The sequence below is a fragment of the Scophthalmus maximus genome, chromosome 7, assembly GCF_022379125.1.
Source record: "Scophthalmus maximus strain ysfricsl-2021 chromosome 7, ASM2237912v1, whole genome shotgun sequence".
NCBI classification, from domain to species: domain Eukaryota; kingdom Metazoa; phylum Chordata; class Actinopteri; order Pleuronectiformes; family Scophthalmidae; genus Scophthalmus; species Scophthalmus maximus.
Genome location: NC_061521.1, coordinates 25,528,754 through 25,545,583, shown reverse-complemented (window position 1 = coordinate 25,545,583; position 16,830 = coordinate 25,528,754). Strand labels below are relative to the sequence as shown.

The following is a 16,830-nucleotide window of genomic DNA, read 5'->3' as shown; positions in this document are numbered from 1 at the left end:
CCAATTTGAGTCCATAAGCTCAACATCAACAGTAAAATATACAGTAAAATAAAAGAAAACCAAACATCCGCACCTTAGATTACTGATTACTACTGATTCCTAAAACGGTTATGGTGCAAATGGTAAGCGTCTTGCCCAAGGACACTTCGGCACGCTGACTGGGGGAATGAGGAATCAAACTACGGAAACTTGTGCTCAGTGGACGACCCGCTCTGCACCCTTAAAGCCACGGCCGGGCCACAATGTGAAATACACAAAAACACTTTAAAAAAAATATTTTTGTCTCCAGGATATTGTTGTGCACCACACACACACGTGATGTTACAGAATCTGATAGCAGTCGGTTGTGCGGCACTACAGGTTTGACCTTTGAACACCGTGAGAGAAAGACAATAAAACTTTTATTTCCTTCACATGTGAACTGTCGTCAGCAGCAGCAGCAGTCAGGCTTTTATAACCAATGAATTATTGTTGCAGATAATGGTAGTGCGTCTTTGCCAATGGGGGGTGGGGGGTGTGGGGGGGGGGGGCAGGTATTTACCTGCCACTAAAGGGCAAAGACGTATTTTTAGTCGGCAGCTGGTGGATTTCCTCTCACTGACTCGCACCTCGGATCTGTGCCGGAGGGAATCTGTGGGCTGCGGTACGTTCGTCGGGGGGCCATCATGGGGAAGAGCTGCAGAGTCAGCAAGTTGTGCGTTCTGTGCGTGGTCTTAGCCCTGGTCTCCGTGGCAACCATTGTCACGTTGTGGACTGTTGCCCTGACGGGAGGGGAGGACGGCGATGACGTCACAGCGCCGTGGGACAGGTAGGTCAAGACCCCCCCCCAAAAGAAAAAAGAAAAAAAAAAGTCGGGCACTTCTGTTTCCTTGGGCGTCGTCTAATTTTCTGCGAGTCGTATGTAAAAGTGCAGATAGATATGAGGAGTAAATCTGGATCAATAATCTTATCTTTAATCCTGGTTGATCTGATATCAGCTGAACTCGCTCAACCTCGGCTTCACTCGAGGCTTCTTGTCGTCAGCGACAGTTTCTCAAATTGTGAGAACTTTAACACACGTTTAACTGAACAGAAAAGTGACACAAATGTCAAATTCCAAATTTCACAAGTGATTCAATTCACATCACCTCACCGTAAGTCAACAAAAAGGAAGTCTCTTAAAGTTTAATGGCAGTCAGGTGTCAGTTTATTACATCTCTCTATTTTAGTGTTTTATTATTTCATGTTATCATTTTATCATTATCCCTTTATCTGCCTTCAGCGTTTCCTCATTGCATATTTTTATGACAGAGCGTTTCTTCACTTCCTGTTATCATTGTTTTGACTGACAGATTGATTTATTGATATTGGATCCACTAACTGAACCTGATGCATTGAAATCAAAACTCCCGAACTTAGACTGTATCACGTGTATGAAAAACTTAACATGGCAGGAATTAAACACGACAAAAATACTGAATAGGATTTTCACAGTGTTATTTGCTGTGTGGCTACGGAAGAGCATTAGTGCCAGAAATAAGGAAAAAAATGTCGAAATGTTCAATATAAAGTTGAAATAATACTTTGAGAAGAAAAGACGAAATGTGGAGATTAAAGTTGAAATAGTCCTTAACGTCCTGTTGTGGTCCCAGTTCAGCTTTCACACATCCGCGTTAACAAATGTTAGCAAAGCTACGCTAGCTTCGATAACCGCACGTCTCTCATAATTCACTAACACTTGTTTGCAACTGAACGTTATCGTGTCAGGACACACATTGACGTTCATGTGCAAACACCCGTTGTCAAAGCATCGTTTCTTCAAGATTCAGCCTGTCATAATAATAATATCGCAACTTTCCAACTTGGTTAGCGGCTAGCGTTAGCAGCTAGCAAACTGGCTAACAAAACTCCAACATGGGGTTGTTTTGTTGCTGCTAAAAAGAGCTTCCGGGTCATAATTCATATTCTCAATCAACCGCAATCAACCCAGCCACCATCTACTAGCTACTGTAGATGCTATCTTAGATCGTGCTGTTTGTTTGAATCTCGTCGTAACTATTTAGTTATTGAACTCATAGATCATAAGCCGCGAGAACACCGGTTACACTGGACCTGGCAAAAATGTCAATCACACATTTCAACTTTATTCAAATGCAAGATGACATTTTTTTTTCTTCTTCTGCCTCAGACCCTAATCCTCTTCCGTAGCCTGGCTGTAGGTCGCCCGATGACCGTGATGACAATCCCTCTGTGATGAAATCATAATGTGATCTGCTTCTTCTCATCTGCTCCACATCACTCTGACTTTAGGTGTAAGGTTTAATAAACACTGTGAATATTTCCCTTCTTTCGCTGACGTCTGTGTTTGTTTGTTCCGCTCAGCCATCGTCTCCCTGACGATTTGGTCGCCGACCATTACAATGTCACCCTGTGGCCTCGTCTGACCCGCGACCCCAACATCGGCCTCTACGTGTTCACAGGTGATAAACACTTATCAGCACTTTACTCTCCTGCTGTCACTTCTCTCAGTCTCAGTCTCTTTTTTTCTCTTTCAAATATAATGTTATACTTTCATTTTAAGTGACGTATTTCTTTGTTTGACTCTAACACATCTGGTCTCACGTCGCCATCTTGTGCTTGTAAATAAATTCTTTATGTTTATATTAATTTAGAAAAGGACAACAATGCACATTAATTAACACGAGCAGTTCAACACTACAAGATTAAAAAGAAGACAATATGCAGATTGTTAGCTGTATCTTTTCAACTGTCCAGATTAGGTTGTTTATCACCAATGATTCTATACGTCTACATGTATTTATTTTTGTGGTTTTACGCTTTCATTTATGTTTATTTCTTGATCTATTTATTTATACATTTATTTCTGGATATCAACTTTACCACATATTTATAAAAGTGTCAGAATGTAAATTCAAAACGACATCTTCTTCTTTTACCTTCTTGTTTTTTTTAGAAAAGATGAATCATTTTGACTTGTCTGATCATTTCTGTTTTTCCGTGCATCCGTCAGGAAAATCCACGGTGGAGTTCGAATGTGTGAAAGAAACAGATCTGATCCTGATCCACTCCAACAAACTTAACTACACCACGCTGAGCAACACTCACACCGCCGGTGTCATCACCTCAGGTACCGACACACACACACACACACACACAAACAGAGAACCGGCATCTCTTCAATATTAGCAAATGTATATAAATTCAATAATTTATTTTGTAGTTAAATATTATTTACCAATTCTAACATGCTTATGTCGTGGACATAATTAGATTATAATATTAACAAATAGATTCCACATTGTTAAAGAACAAGACATACATTGTTTTGTATTTTCACTGTTGGACGGATTGAAGTTTTTAAGTAAATATATTAAATTTTTTAATTATATATTGAAGCGTTACTCCTATTCTGTGTGTTAAATTCAATATTTAAGCATCTTGTTAATATATAGAAACATGTCTGACTGTTTTTAAAACAGAAACAAAATTCAAAAGGTAAAATTTCCAAATTTTCACAAATTTCACCACAAAAAAACAGTTCAATTTTGATTTCATATCACGCAAAAGTAAATTATTTTTGCAAGAACAAACTTTTCACAGCAGTTGATGTTTATTTTTGTGTTTATATCATATTATGTGATGAATACACCGAAAAACATATATGTCAGTAAAATTGTCTTTTTAATTGAACACTGGTGAATTGATATAAAGTAAAAATGCTCATTGCTCAAGTTATACCTCTGGTGATCGCATTAGTAATTCTTAAAATGTTCAGCCAAACTCTTGTAATGTCTTTGTAAAATTATTTTTTTTAAACTCTATTTCTCGTCCAGGTGGCGGAGGCTCCGCCCCCGGCGTGAAGTCGTCCTGGCTGCAGCCGCAGACTCAGTATCTCGTCATCCAGCTGAACAGCAGATTAACCGTGGGACAGAAGTATCAGCTGTACACTGAGTTCACCGGAGAACTGGCCGATGACTTGGCCGGTTTTTACAGGAGCGAATATGAAGAAGATGGAGTCCGAAAGTAAGTTATCCGTATCTATAATTACGTTATAATTTTTTGGTGAGAAGATCGGAAATCGGTGAATTTGAGTTTACTCTGACCGACTGTCGCAGGATCGTCGCCACCTCTCAGATGCATCCGACTCACGCCAGGAAAACCTTCCCTTGTTTCGACGAGCCAGCGATGAAAGCTGTTTTCTACATGACACTCATTCACCCCCGCGGAACTGTGGCCCTGTCCAATGGCATGGACAGAGGTCAGTGAAGGCAACACGTATCAAAACCACAGACTGTAATTTTAAAAAATGGACGTAAAAGTCCAGAAAAGTACCTGAAGCCTGTATTCTTTGTAATGACCAGCAGAGGGCGACTCTATGAGAAAACTACTCTACTTCTCACTTGATTCATAACGTCAGTAAACATTTTTCCTGAAGAGTTTATGGTTCAATCTCTAGTTTCAAGTCTTCTTCAATACATGATGTTTATTTTGTAGATTACGATCCAATTTAGTAAAATAGATGAAAAGCACGTTATGCATTGGGGTATTGGTACCGTGTGATTGACAGTTATAGTGCCGTCCAATGGGTGCAGTTCGCAGGTGTAGGCGTGTGTGTAGTGTCCTCAAGCTCTCAGTCAGGCCACACCCCCCACTCCTCCGAATGTGGTCACTGTGGCAACTTGGTTTAGCACAACATGCAAAAACTCGAGGCTCCGAAAAGGCAGCTCACAAACCGAGGGGTGACGTCATCGTCAGTGAGATTGAAAATCCCATTAGTTTGTCTGATTAACTGTGTGATTTTTTAATTTAAATTTTTAGAAATTGTTAACACCACGATTGATGGAGTCGCTGTGACACAAACTGAGTTTGAGCCGACCAGTAGGATGTCCAGCTACCTGCTGGCCATCATCATCTGTGACTACACTTACGTCAGTGCCACACAAGGAGACATTCTGGTAAATGTCTGCGACGAGACTGATCTTCAGTTGGGTGTTTGTGTGTATTCCTGTTTTTTTTTACACTTCACTCACAGATTACGATTCTGCCGTTGTGTCCTCAGGTCCGTATCTGGGCTCGCAGGACGGCCATCGACCAGGGACAAGGGAACTACGCCCTCAACGTGACTGGACCTGTGCTGAACTTCCTCCAGTCGTACTATAACATCTCCTACCCTCTGTGCAAGTCCGGTGAGTGACTTGTGTCGACACGATTACACTGGATGTCGGACAAGAAAAACTTTCAGAGGAAGTAGTTCAACACATTAACAGTCGTGTCGGATGAAACCTTCTCTCTGCACTGACAGATCAAATCGCTCTGCCGGACTTCTACTTTGGGGCGATGGAGAACTGGGGTTTGGTGACGTACAGAGAGACCAGGCTTCTCTACGACCCCTCGACCTCCTCCAACAGAAACAAAGAGTCAACTGCCACCATCATCGCTCATGAACTCGCACACATGGTGAACTGTTTCTCCATCTTGTACTTGATTGATTGATTCACTAATTGATGAGTCAATTCAATGTGATGTTTCGGTGCAGTGGTTTGGGAACCTGGTGACTCTGCGCTGGTGGAACGAGGTCTGGCTGAACGAGGGATTCGCGACGTATGTGTCTTACCTGGGAGCCGATCACGCTGAGCCTTCGTGGAACGTGGTGAGATGACAACGGTCCACATACATTTGGACGCTTGACAACAACTTATCTCATGGTTGTGAAATCATCTTGATGTGTTTCTGTCCGTCTGTCCGTTTGCTCCAGAAAGACCTGATAATACTCAACGACGTCCACAGAGTGTTTGCAGTCGATGCCCTGACGTCCTCTCATCCTCTGTCCTCTGAAGAAGACAGTATCGTCCTTCCAGACCAGATCATTGAGCAGTTTGATGTCATCTCTTACAGCAAGGTACACAGATGTCAGTGAGGTCTTATGATAAGAGCCATAAAACTAGAATGGTATTCAGTAGAGCGCATAACTCCACCAAGACCCAACAATTCACTCATAAAACCACATTTAAATACATTAGATCCACATTTTAATTTGGATCTGCACCAAATTGCACACACTATATATCATACATATCGGTACTGTAATGACGTGCCACACCAAATGTGAAGCAAATTTTTGGGTTGCGTTACATGCACTTGCAATGTTTAAGGATTGAAAATTCCAGGATCTAGGAGAAAATGTTATGGATTCTTTCCTTGACCCATGTCGCATCCTTCAACCAAGTAGGTTTTGCGTTCACCCATCAAATGACAGACTGACCAACCAACAAACCAACCAACCAACCAACCAACCAACCAACCAATTAACCTACCACCGACCGACCAACCAACCCAACCAACCAACAAACCAACCAACCAACAGACCGACCAACAAACCCAACCAACCAACCAACCAACCGACTGACCAACAAACCCAACCAACCGACCGACCAACAAACCAACCAACCAACTGACCAACAAACCAACCAATAAACCAACCAACCGACCGACCAACTGACCAACAAACCAACCAATCAACCAACCAAACGATCAACCGATCAACCAACTAATTTAACAACCAAACAACCAAAAGCAAAAACATGAGATCATTGGCAGGAGAACTAAATGTGTGTCACAACGGAAACACTATATATAATATATATTTTATAATAACTATTGACCTTCTAAGATTCTGTTAATATCTACCTTATGAATCTGACAGTGTTACATCACCCCATCAAATGTGATTGAGCAGCGTTTCCGTTGAAGTCATCAGTCATGTGACTGCTCTTAGTCAGTCAAACCCAAAACTTAACACACCAAATGATCTTTGAAATGTCTCTATCGTTGGACGTCTGTCATGCTTCTTTGTGTTGGTCTGTGCCTCCTCAGGGTGCAGCAGTGTTGCGGATGCTGTCTGATTTTCTCTCCGAGTCGGTCTTCGTCCAGGGACTCAACGTACGTTTGTCTACATTTCTGTCGCTTCATCACATAATGTATATAATGATATGTGCTGCACATACCCAGAAAAAACAACAACAATGAAATGAATTTCCCCTGTCTGTCCTTCCTTCTGTCTCCAGACATACCTCAATCAATTTGCCTACAGTAACACTGTAGGAGATGACTTGTGGTGCCATCTACAAATGGTAAGATGGACGATTTCCTCATTTTATTTTCAAAAATGTTATTAGAAGTTTATGGCTTTTGTTTGACATTTTACTGTACTACAGTGTGATGTGTTATGTCATATACTGCAGCCAGCCACCAGGGGGAGATCCAACTGATTTGTCTTCACTTTTAGGAGGTGTCATGTCGTCCATGTTTATTTACGGTCTATGGGTTCACGTCAGCAAAACTGCAAAAAAAAAGAAATGTCATCCACACTTTGTATGATCTGAGTTAGTTCGTTGTTTTCAACGTAGTTATGATTTGCACTGTGTAATAAAAATGCACTATACGCACACTTTATGCGTTGATGATGTTTGACTCTCATATATGCTTTCTACAACCTCTTGTCAACAGGCGGTTAAAGCCAATAATGTTTCGCTTCCCCGTCCGGTTTACGACATCATGAACCGCTGGGTGCTCCAGATGGGCTTCCCTGTGGTTACCATAGATACCACCACAGGGCAGGTATCCCAGAAACACTTTCTGCTTGACGCAGAGTTCAACGTCACAGTCGAGTCGCCCTACAAGTACGCAACACCGGAGCAATTCATTATAAAATGTCTGCAGGCATTAGTCTTTAAACTTTAAGCAGTGTTGGAAAACAGGAGATTGGATATATGTTTCAAATAACTCATCTTCTCTTTGCTTCCTTCCACTGTAACTTTCCTCTATCAGGAATAATAAAAGTTCCCTTATGCTGCCTCCTGCAGGTATGAGTGGCTGATTCCAGTTCGGTGGATGAAGGCCGGTGAGGTCCAGGGAGATATCTGGTGGCTGATGGAGAAGGAAGGTGTGTCACGTGTAATGCCGATGAATGAATTGTGCAAAACGAATGAAACTATTAGCTCTTCACTGTTTTACGCCTTTTTTTCCCGTCTACCAGCTGCAAACTTTGAGATGAGGACTGGGGGTTCGTGGGTTCTGGCCAACGTCAACGTAACTGGGTTTTACCGGGTCAACTATGACCTCGGTAACTGGGAGCGACTCCTCGCTCAGCTTCAGTCAGAGCACCAGGTACACAGCCGAGGTGTTTCAGCTTTTGACTTTCTGGACTTCCTCAGGTTTAGCTTTCTGTTTCAATGTTTGGAGTATTGTATAGTAAATGTTTGTATTTTAAATCCTGTATTTCAGGTTATACCCGTGATCAACAGAGCCCAGCTGGTGGACGACGCTTTCAATCTGGCCAGGTTTGTCTTTTGGGTTATCAGACATCTTTTGCACTGTTTAAAAAATCTAAGTTCATGGTCTAACGTTCATGGTGCAAATGCATTTAGGGACGTGTCCAAATGTACTTTAACTAGTGTATTGGTGGATAAAAAGGTCCCAGCACCAGTTGTATGGTTCCACTGGTTTGTTCTCTGTCTCTTAATTAATCACGGGCGTGTTTTGGTGCATATCATTCAACAAACCAAACCACTACCATTTCCTTTAAAGACCAGGTGCACTTGAATCTTTGTGGATATTAAGACCCACTGATGGGCGGCGGTGATGTGGCCCAAGATCTTGGACCAACATTGCCACCGTTGGCCTAAAAGTGCTGTTCATCACCCGAACTTTGAAAATATAACAAATAATTTAAAAAAACACATACCTCCATTGTAATTAGGGCGACGTTTTCATCTCTTCTCCCTGCAGGGCTCGTCTGGTCTCCACGACTCTCGCTCTGAGGACGACCTCCTACCTGTTGGTGGAGACGGAGTACATCCCCTGGCAGTCCGCTCTGGACAATCTGCACTATTACTACCTCATGCTGGACCGTACCGACGTCTACCAGCCTATGCAGGTGCCCTTCGTTATGTGTCGCGTTTGCAATCGTAGGATTTTAAGTACCTCGAAGCAAATGTATGGATCTTGGAATTAGCTCACTTGTTGCAGTATGTTCAAGTACACAACCTTAGTGTCGACAGATAAACCGGCTTACTTTACTCGTCTCTGTTTGACATTTCCAGGACTACGTCAAGAAACTGGTGACCCCTCTCTTCCTGCATTTTAAGAATGTGACATCAAACTGGACCCGAGTTCCTGACAGACTCACTGACCAGTCAGTAAACTTATCTAAATCCACAGTCTAAAACACAACACAAATATATATATATATTTATTTAATAATAATTTTTGTATTAATGGTGCAATAGAAATGAATTTAACCTGATGGTTTGACCACAGATATGATTGGTCGCACTGTGCTGGAGAAATTACATTTGGTACACACTTTGCATATGTTTGAGCACATTCACTTAGTCATTTGCTAAACATATTCAAACACAGTTGCGCCACCATGTGGCCAGTTGTAAGGGAATCACAGCCATAACTCTTCAATCCTGTTGTAACCAAATTTGGGTGATATATGTTCATGTCGTGAAATGTGCTCTGCAGAAGTCGCCGAATCTCCAGAAAACGCAGACGCTACTTCGTAAATGTTAGCAGGCTAACATGCAAAACTAAGGGGCGCCATAGTCGCAGAATTTAGGTTATAGCTGACAGACATCTTGCGAGACGCACTGCGGTAAATATAGAACATACTCAGACAGAGGCGGAGTGTTACTATGGTGATTCGGAGAGAGATAAATACTGTAACACCCACAGAGACCGGAGATAGGCAGGTTTTTGGGACGCCATGCACTGACCACTTGTTGATCCTTATCACAAAACCTGAAATCTTCTAAAATCTGAGCTCCTTATAATAAATACGTCTGCTTAAGATATCCAGCGTCAACTCTGTCAATGTTCCATTACAAGCGTGGTAGAATAATTATACCTGAGGCTTGTCATCACAATCTTTACGGGGAATGACTTAACCGTGGTTTCTGTGTTAATACAACAAACAGAGAAACGTCATCATGGTCTAACGCGTTTGTCGCCTCCTGCAGGTACAACCAGGTGAACGCCATCTCTATGGCCTGCAGCACGGGAGTGACCGAATGCCAGAACTTGACCACCGCGTGGTTCAAACAGTGGATGGAGAACCCCCAAAACAACCTGTTGGTCCATTTTATTTATCCATCGATTATTGATTTTTTGTTTTTTAATGGGGACATATCATGCTCATTTTCAGGTTCATTTTTTGGGGTCATGGAGCTACAGGAGAATGTTTAACTGCTTTAATGCCCATGAAACTCATTAGTCTTCTCATATTGTACATTTCTAGCCTCTATTATGCATTTTATTTATAGTAAATGAATTGGAAATATAATTTCATATTCACACACATTCAGTTGAGAAAGTAAAAACCCACATGTGAACTTTACATAATTGCATTCTACATATTATGCCCGTTTGCTGAATTATAGAAACAAGTAATTTCGCATTTTCCCTCATTGCAAAATACCAACATCACGCAGGGTTACCTGACTGGAACACCATTGTGACTACAGAACAGTAAAGACTGCAGTGATTCACTTCTCAGAATCTCTGTATTATAACGGTTAACCGCAGCTCTCTCTCGTCAGGATCGATCCCAACCTGCGCTCGGCGGTCTACTGCAGCGCCGTGGCGGCCGGCGACGAGGCCGAGTGGGAGTTCGGCTGGTCGCAGTTCGAGAAGGCTACGGTGGCCAGCGAGGCCAGTAAACTCATGTCGGCGCTGGCCTGCACCGCCAATGAACGACTGCTGAAACGGTGAGTTCCCCTCTTCCCGACGTCGTGGTTTGATGAACACGTCAGGGGAATTCTTGTCCAATTGAAAGTCTCCACCTGGTTGAGTGATTGACACGCGGAGCTCAGTATAACCTTCATTTTGAAAGCGATGCAGCCGTCACGTCTCTCTCTTCTCTTCTCACAGGTATCTGTCTTACACCTTAAACCCCGAGAGGATCCGTAAGCAGGACGCCACGTCCGTCATCACAGCTGTCGCCAGCAACAGAGCGGGACAGAGTCTGGCGTGGGCCTTTGTCCGGCAGCAGTGGGAATACATGTTCACTCAGTGAGTAGTCCTCCGGGGGTCAGGCGACACGATGTCCGCCCCCGGTTACTGCTCCGGCAGACGCAGGTCGACGGACAATCAACCATTTTATTTATCGTCACGTATGTAGTTTCCCATATCGGACGACAACCAACGTCTGTAACATGTCTGATGGAAACAGAGAAAACATCTTCGTCTTTTAACACGGGAGAATGAGATTGTGACAATCAACGTTGGTTTGCTTTTTTCTGTGGCCTGTTTTTTCCCCTTAACATTTGTGATATTTTAAAAACATTTTTCCCATAACCCACACACACAGACATTTTTTAAGTTTATCAAAGATTATATTGCCAAGAAATATCAACTTTTACACCTTAAATTCGTTTTTTGTAATTTTCTGGCGGCGACTGGTGGTAAAGTTGCAAACCGCAACCAGCGACCGACAGGGGACACTTTACGGTGGCGCACCGCCGATTCCATTTCCTGTTTCCATCACGTCTGAAAATTCAACGTGAACGCGACGTGTTCTGGAACCGTTTAGTTCAACAACCGTGTTGAACACGACGTAGGAACACGGAGACTCACACGGAGGTCGGTCCACCTCATGGAACTATATCTAACTCTTATATGAACACAGAGTTATGGACAATATGTTCAATTTCTCTGAATAAGTTCTTCCAAATATTACACACTGTAGCTTTTTTTTTTTTTACGCGTAGCAGAGATTACGTATATTGGCGGGAAATGTAAACATGTATTTCCATCTCCTGCTCTCCCAGAGTTAAAGGGTGTGAACCTGCGAAGGCGATGTGTCTTATTCTGTCCATTTTCTCTCTCCAGATACGGCGTGGGCTCCTTCTCCTTCGCCTCTATGATCAACGGAGTCACCGCCAGATTCTCTACAGCCGCGGAACTGGAGCAGGTGAGCGGCCTCTCGGCGATTCCGCCGGGTTGATAAACGTGAAGACTCCTCGTCTGAGCTGTTTCCCCTCGTCTCCCCCGTCCGCCAGCTGCAGCAGTTCGTGGAGGAGCAGAACGGTGCGGCCGGCTTCGGCTCGGCGTCGCTGGCCGTGGATCAGGCCGTGGAGAGGACGGGGGCCAACATCGCCTGGCTGCAGCAGAACAAACAGGAGGTGGGGGACTGGTTCAACGGCCAGACGGGACCTCAGACACACTGAACACAGACGAGAGCTGGGACTCGTCTCCCCTCAAACAAATGTTCTCCTGAACAATGACAAGTAAATCAACTGGTACAGCTTATAAGATTTATATATATATATATATATATATATATATATATATATATATATATATATATATGCAGATGTTATGTTAATGGGTGATATTTAGTTTGCAGGACCCAAGGAGCAGATGTGACACAGAGCAGAAAGAATATTCAATAATAAAGAGACTTACAGTTTGTTGGAGGGTTGACAGGCGGAGAGGCGGCGACGACCAGGAACCAGGAAGAACGAGCAAAGAGAGTTGCGTGACGTCGCTCTGAGGGAGACGCCAGCTCGTCCTGGAGGATGCTTCGGTCGCGCGGTGCCGCTAGAGATGCGCGAGCGTATGTTTGTGTAATGATTTCAATCCTGACAAAGGCACATTTTTGTAGTGATTTTTAATAAATAGCAGAAAGCCATAACAAGCCAACCCACATCTTATCGGTCTGATTTGTCACGGCCACGGACAGAAATGAATCAAACAATGAAGCGTTTGAGTTTTTGTTCACGGAGGGATGAAAAGAAAGATAAAAATTAAAACATTCAAACCTAGAAATAAAACAACAATAGTCTCGTCTTTTAGCTGCTTTACGGTAACGTGACGTCAGACACAGAATAAACAAAGACGCAACTATTCATGAAGCCATTTCCAACACGACACATCGAACAGAGACAAACGAACGTTATACGATCGACACGCGAGCAGATTTCATTTGGATGATTTTGCAAGTAGTGGATTATTTTGACTTAAAAAGAAGAAAAAAACTTCTATTAAAGGCATTTTGTTTTACATCATACTCAGGAAAAAAGATTATTCAGAACCCAAAAAAATCACACATTTCTCATTGAAATCATGGCGATTCAATTCATATCGATCTTTTCATCTAGCTGAAGGATTGTCAACAGATAACTTGTATCGAGGATGGATTTTCTTACTTGATGAGGAAAATGAGTGAAGCCGCAGGAGTCGGAGACGGAGACGAAGACGAAGACGCACTGATGATGATGATGAACCGTCGATCGTACTCATGCAGGACGACGTACGGCACAAGAGACGAACTGTTGGACTTTAACATACAAATAAGTCGTACCTCCGCAGCATTCACTGATATCAAGCTTCTCTATTAGTTTTGATGCAAAGAGACGTTCAACAGCAAATGGCCTGGAAAAAAAGGAAATCATGCGCCATCTACTGGTAATGATTAGAATGACAGACGAGGTTAATGCTCAGATACTCTCAGTTCAACCTACGGAGGCCAGACAGTGTCTATAAGCTAAGTTATGATTTGTCTTTCTGCAGAAATCAGTAAATATTAGATGAAGTTCTGAAATATGTCCTCGGGTGCATTTTTCTTTGTCGGCAGGATTAAACACACACAAAAAATAAAACCGATTGCCCAGGGGGCGGGGCATGACCCAAGGTGAACCCATGACATTTTTTTTACACACTGTAGCTTGAACTTAGCGACATTGAGCATTAGCGTTGGCGGAGGAATGTTCCCTCCGAGTGCAATTCTACTTACAAATTTGACTCTCAAGAAAAGAGTCAAAATTTTAACTTCGGGGGATTCGACAACTTCAACGAGACGCTTTCACAATTTCAGCACAGACACACACACACACACACACACACAGAAAACACATGTCCCCATCATTCATGCATCAACTGGTACAAAGACGAGAAGCAAAGAATATGACAACCAGTTAGATGCGAGTGTGATTCAAGCTTCAAGTTGGATTTACGCAAAAATAACCTGTTGGTGTGAATCAGTCGCACTTTATAACACTGACACATGAACAACTAGACCTCTAAACTCAAAGTGGAACGGCGACGCCCCCTCCTCCTCCTCCTCCTCCTCCTGTCCTCTGTAGAACATGTACCAAAAAAAAAAAAAGTACAAATGTTGCACATGAAGTAAAGACAGAACTTGGCATTTTACATGGAACAGGCGTGTGAGGTGTCTGCAGAGCGAAGTCACGAGAAATCCAACGTCAACGTCCTCACTGGAGGATTTTCTCCCGCGTGTCCGGCAGCTTGAGCGCCACGAGGCCGCCGCACGTCAGCGCGGCGAAGGACAGCAGGATGGGCACGGCCTTGGTGACGCCCACGAAGCTGGCGAAGATGGAGCTGCCGAGCACCGCGGCCAGCTTGCACAGAGCGTTCAGCACGCCGAACGCCGTGGCCCTGCGAGACAAGAGGCAAATAGACAGTAGACGACATATTCATTTCCACGTGCCACATGAGCAGTCTGAACTCAGCTCGCGGCGGGTACAGCCAACGGCGTTGTACCTTTTGGAGGCCGGGTACAGCTCCACGGTCATCACCTCGATGCCGTTCCACGCGGCCGCGCTGACGCCAAAGAACAGACACTGCAGGGCGATGATCGCCGCTTGGCTGAAGCTCAGGAACAGGAAGAAGGTGCAGCCGGCGGAGATGAGCATGGAGCCGCCTGCGGAGGAAACACAATCCTCACTGTGGGTTGTTTTTTATTAACTGGCAACACGACAAAATATGATTTTTTTTATCCATTATTCTACGACGGAGTTAGGTTCATATTGAGAGAGGAAAAATTTACATACTTTGAGAATTGAGTCGTAATTTTACGAGAATAAAGTCAAAATATTTTGAAAATAAAGTAGTAAATTCACGAGAAAGAAGTCAAAATATTTTGAGAATAAAGTCAGAATATTTTGAGAATAAAGTCGGAATATTTTGTGAATAAAGTCTGAATATTTTGAGGGTAAAGTTGTAAATTTACGAGAAAGAAGATGACATTTTTTGAGAATAAAATTGTAATATTTTGAGAATAAAGTTGTAATATTTTGAGAATAAAGTTGTAATATTTTGAGAATAAAGTTGTAATATTTTGAGAATAAAGTCGTAATATTTTGGGGGTAAAGTTATAATTTTACGAGTATAAATTCGTAATATTATTGAGATTAAAGTTGTGATTTTACTAGACAATTTTTTATTTAATTTAACATTATATTTTACGGAAATAATTCAGGACTTTGAAAAGGGTCACCCCTGGATTGCTGTTTATTTCCGTAGTGTAATATAAAATACAATTTAAATTTTTCTCGTCTCACTTTCTAACTTTTTTTCCTCAATGTGGCCCTAAAACTCCCTCATATTATTCAACCTATTGACGGGTGAAAAATGTAATTTTTGTTTAAATATGTACCATAAAGACACTGGCAACAATCGTCAGTGAATGTTAACAAAAATCACCTATGATCTTGACCCTGCCGATCTTCTCCATGAAGAGCGCCGAGATGATGTTGCCCGGCAACACGGCCAGGCTGCCCAGGAAGCTGACCAGGTAGATGAGGACGTCGTTCTCCTCCGCGTTGTCCAGGTGGCAGCCGTGCTTGTTGTGCTCGAAGGTGGTGTTGTCCATCCTACAGTTGACGAACTTGTCCTGCCACAGGTCTGCGGAGGAACGGGACGCGGACATGAAATGTAAACGCCGACCTTCTCTACATCTGCTCGAAAACTTCACGACAAAGGTTACAACAAAGGTCGTCCACGAAAATTTTACAACAATTATTAGGAGTTGATAAGTGGTAACCGACGGCCAGGGCCGGCCCACGGCATAAGGGGCTGCTTAGGGCCCCGTGGCCACCAGGGGGGGCCCCCATGCCCAATATAACTATAGGTACGATACAACCAGTCAGTCAGAAAGTTGATGGATTCAGTGTTTTACCATTTTCACCGGCTAGCCGTCAAACAAGCCTTCGGTTCAGTCGAGGTATCTTCGGCTAACATTAGCTAGCTAACCATTAGCTCACTCAGTACTGTATCACCTTGAATATTAAAGTGCAAATGAACACTGGGCTACTCACTATTGTGGCTTCTTTTAAGATTAAAAACCACAGGAGCATAAAGGCTGACGTTGGTAATGTAAGCAACAAAAGCTAAAACTAAAAAAAAATTGGAAATCGGAAATAAAGGCAAAAGAACAAGACTGTGTACAAAATTATTTGAAGAGCGAAGGAACTTTTAACCATTACCAATTCCTTTCCAACGATTTCCAACCGACAGTTTAGCTTCTTCTTGAATTTAACCTTCATCATCATCACTGTAGTGTTTATATTGTTGATAATAGTGTTGCCACATGTTGCAGCTTGTGTATATAAAGTGTATAACGATGTGGAGTTCAGTGGCAGCAGTAACTCGTGCTGCGTTCCATTACATCTCGGAAATCGGAGCTCGGAAGTCTGGGTTGGTGGGGTTCCTTCTGACACTCTTGAGTCAATCAAAAAAACTAGACTTGACCTGATGGAATCATTACATATATATCATATATCATATATCATATATCATATATAACATCATGGTCAGTACACACAACAACACACTAATTAAAACAATAAACAGATATTGTTTTAGTATCAGTAAATGGAGCTTTGGTTCAGGATTTGGTATGAGGAACATTTAAAAGTGTTGAAATCCTGTGTTCCCGAGATTATGGAGATACAGGATATCGCCATAATCCAACAAAGTACAGATGATAGTGCTTTTCTCTCTCCGACTCCATTTGCACACAACTCA

General features: G+C 42.7%; 2 protein-coding genes across 4 annotated transcripts in view; one reads left to right on the top strand and one right to left on the bottom strand.

The window, feature by feature from the left end:
• The first annotated feature begins 547 nt into the window (after nucleotides 1-547).
• Nucleotides 548-13,690, top strand: LOC118315501 (aminopeptidase Ey-like). Its single transcript, XM_047333301.1, has 24 exons — nucleotides 548-808; nucleotides 2,362-2,459; nucleotides 3,011-3,127; nucleotides 3,834-4,023; nucleotides 4,116-4,258; nucleotides 4,819-4,955; nucleotides 5,060-5,186; nucleotides 5,303-5,457; nucleotides 5,537-5,650; nucleotides 5,756-5,899; nucleotides 6,874-6,939; nucleotides 7,065-7,130; nucleotides 7,507-7,679; nucleotides 7,863-7,942; nucleotides 8,036-8,166; nucleotides 8,284-8,339; nucleotides 8,788-8,935; nucleotides 9,102-9,193; nucleotides 10,023-10,133; nucleotides 10,602-10,769; nucleotides 10,933-11,073; nucleotides 11,893-11,974; nucleotides 12,063-12,320; nucleotides 12,357-13,690. Exons 1-23 carry the CDS (start codon nucleotides 666-668, stop codon nucleotides 12,228-12,230), a joined length of 2,850 nt encoding a protein of 949 aa, XP_047189257.1. The 5' UTR covers nucleotides 548-665; the 3' UTR covers nucleotides 12,231-12,320; nucleotides 12,357-13,690.
• The window catches only part of LOC118315503 (synaptic vesicle glycoprotein 2B-like), a 24,990-nt gene continuing 20,816 nt past the window's right edge, over nucleotides 12,657-16,830 (bottom strand). For all 3 annotated transcript variants that reach the window (XM_035642825.2, XM_035642824.2, XM_035642826.2), the window contains exons 13-15: nucleotides 15,508-15,708; nucleotides 14,566-14,725; nucleotides 12,657-14,460 (exon numbers count right to left, since the gene is read on the bottom strand). In XM_035642825.2, coding sequence (XP_035498718.1) covers nucleotides 14,277-14,460; nucleotides 14,566-14,725; nucleotides 15,508-15,708 — 545 coding nt within the window. In that variant the 3' untranslated portion in view covers nucleotides 12,657-14,276. The remainder of the gene's footprint in view (nucleotides 14,461-14,565; nucleotides 14,726-15,507; nucleotides 15,709-16,830) is intronic.

Excerpts from the sequence above, each read along its gene's own strand:
- LOC118315501 (XM_047333301.1), top strand. The coding sequence starts at position 666 with ATGGGGAAGAGCTGCAGAGTCAGCAAGTTGTGCGTTCTGTGCGTGGTC. Across the intron at positions 5,187-5,302 it reads CTACCCTCTGTGCAAGTCCG|ATCAAATCGCTCTGCCGGAC; the intron begins GTGAGTGACTTG and ends CTGCACTGACAG. Across the intron at positions 9,194-10,022 it reads CCTGACAGACTCACTGACCA|GTACAACCAGGTGAACGCCA; the intron begins GTCAGTAAACTT and ends CGCCTCCTGCAG.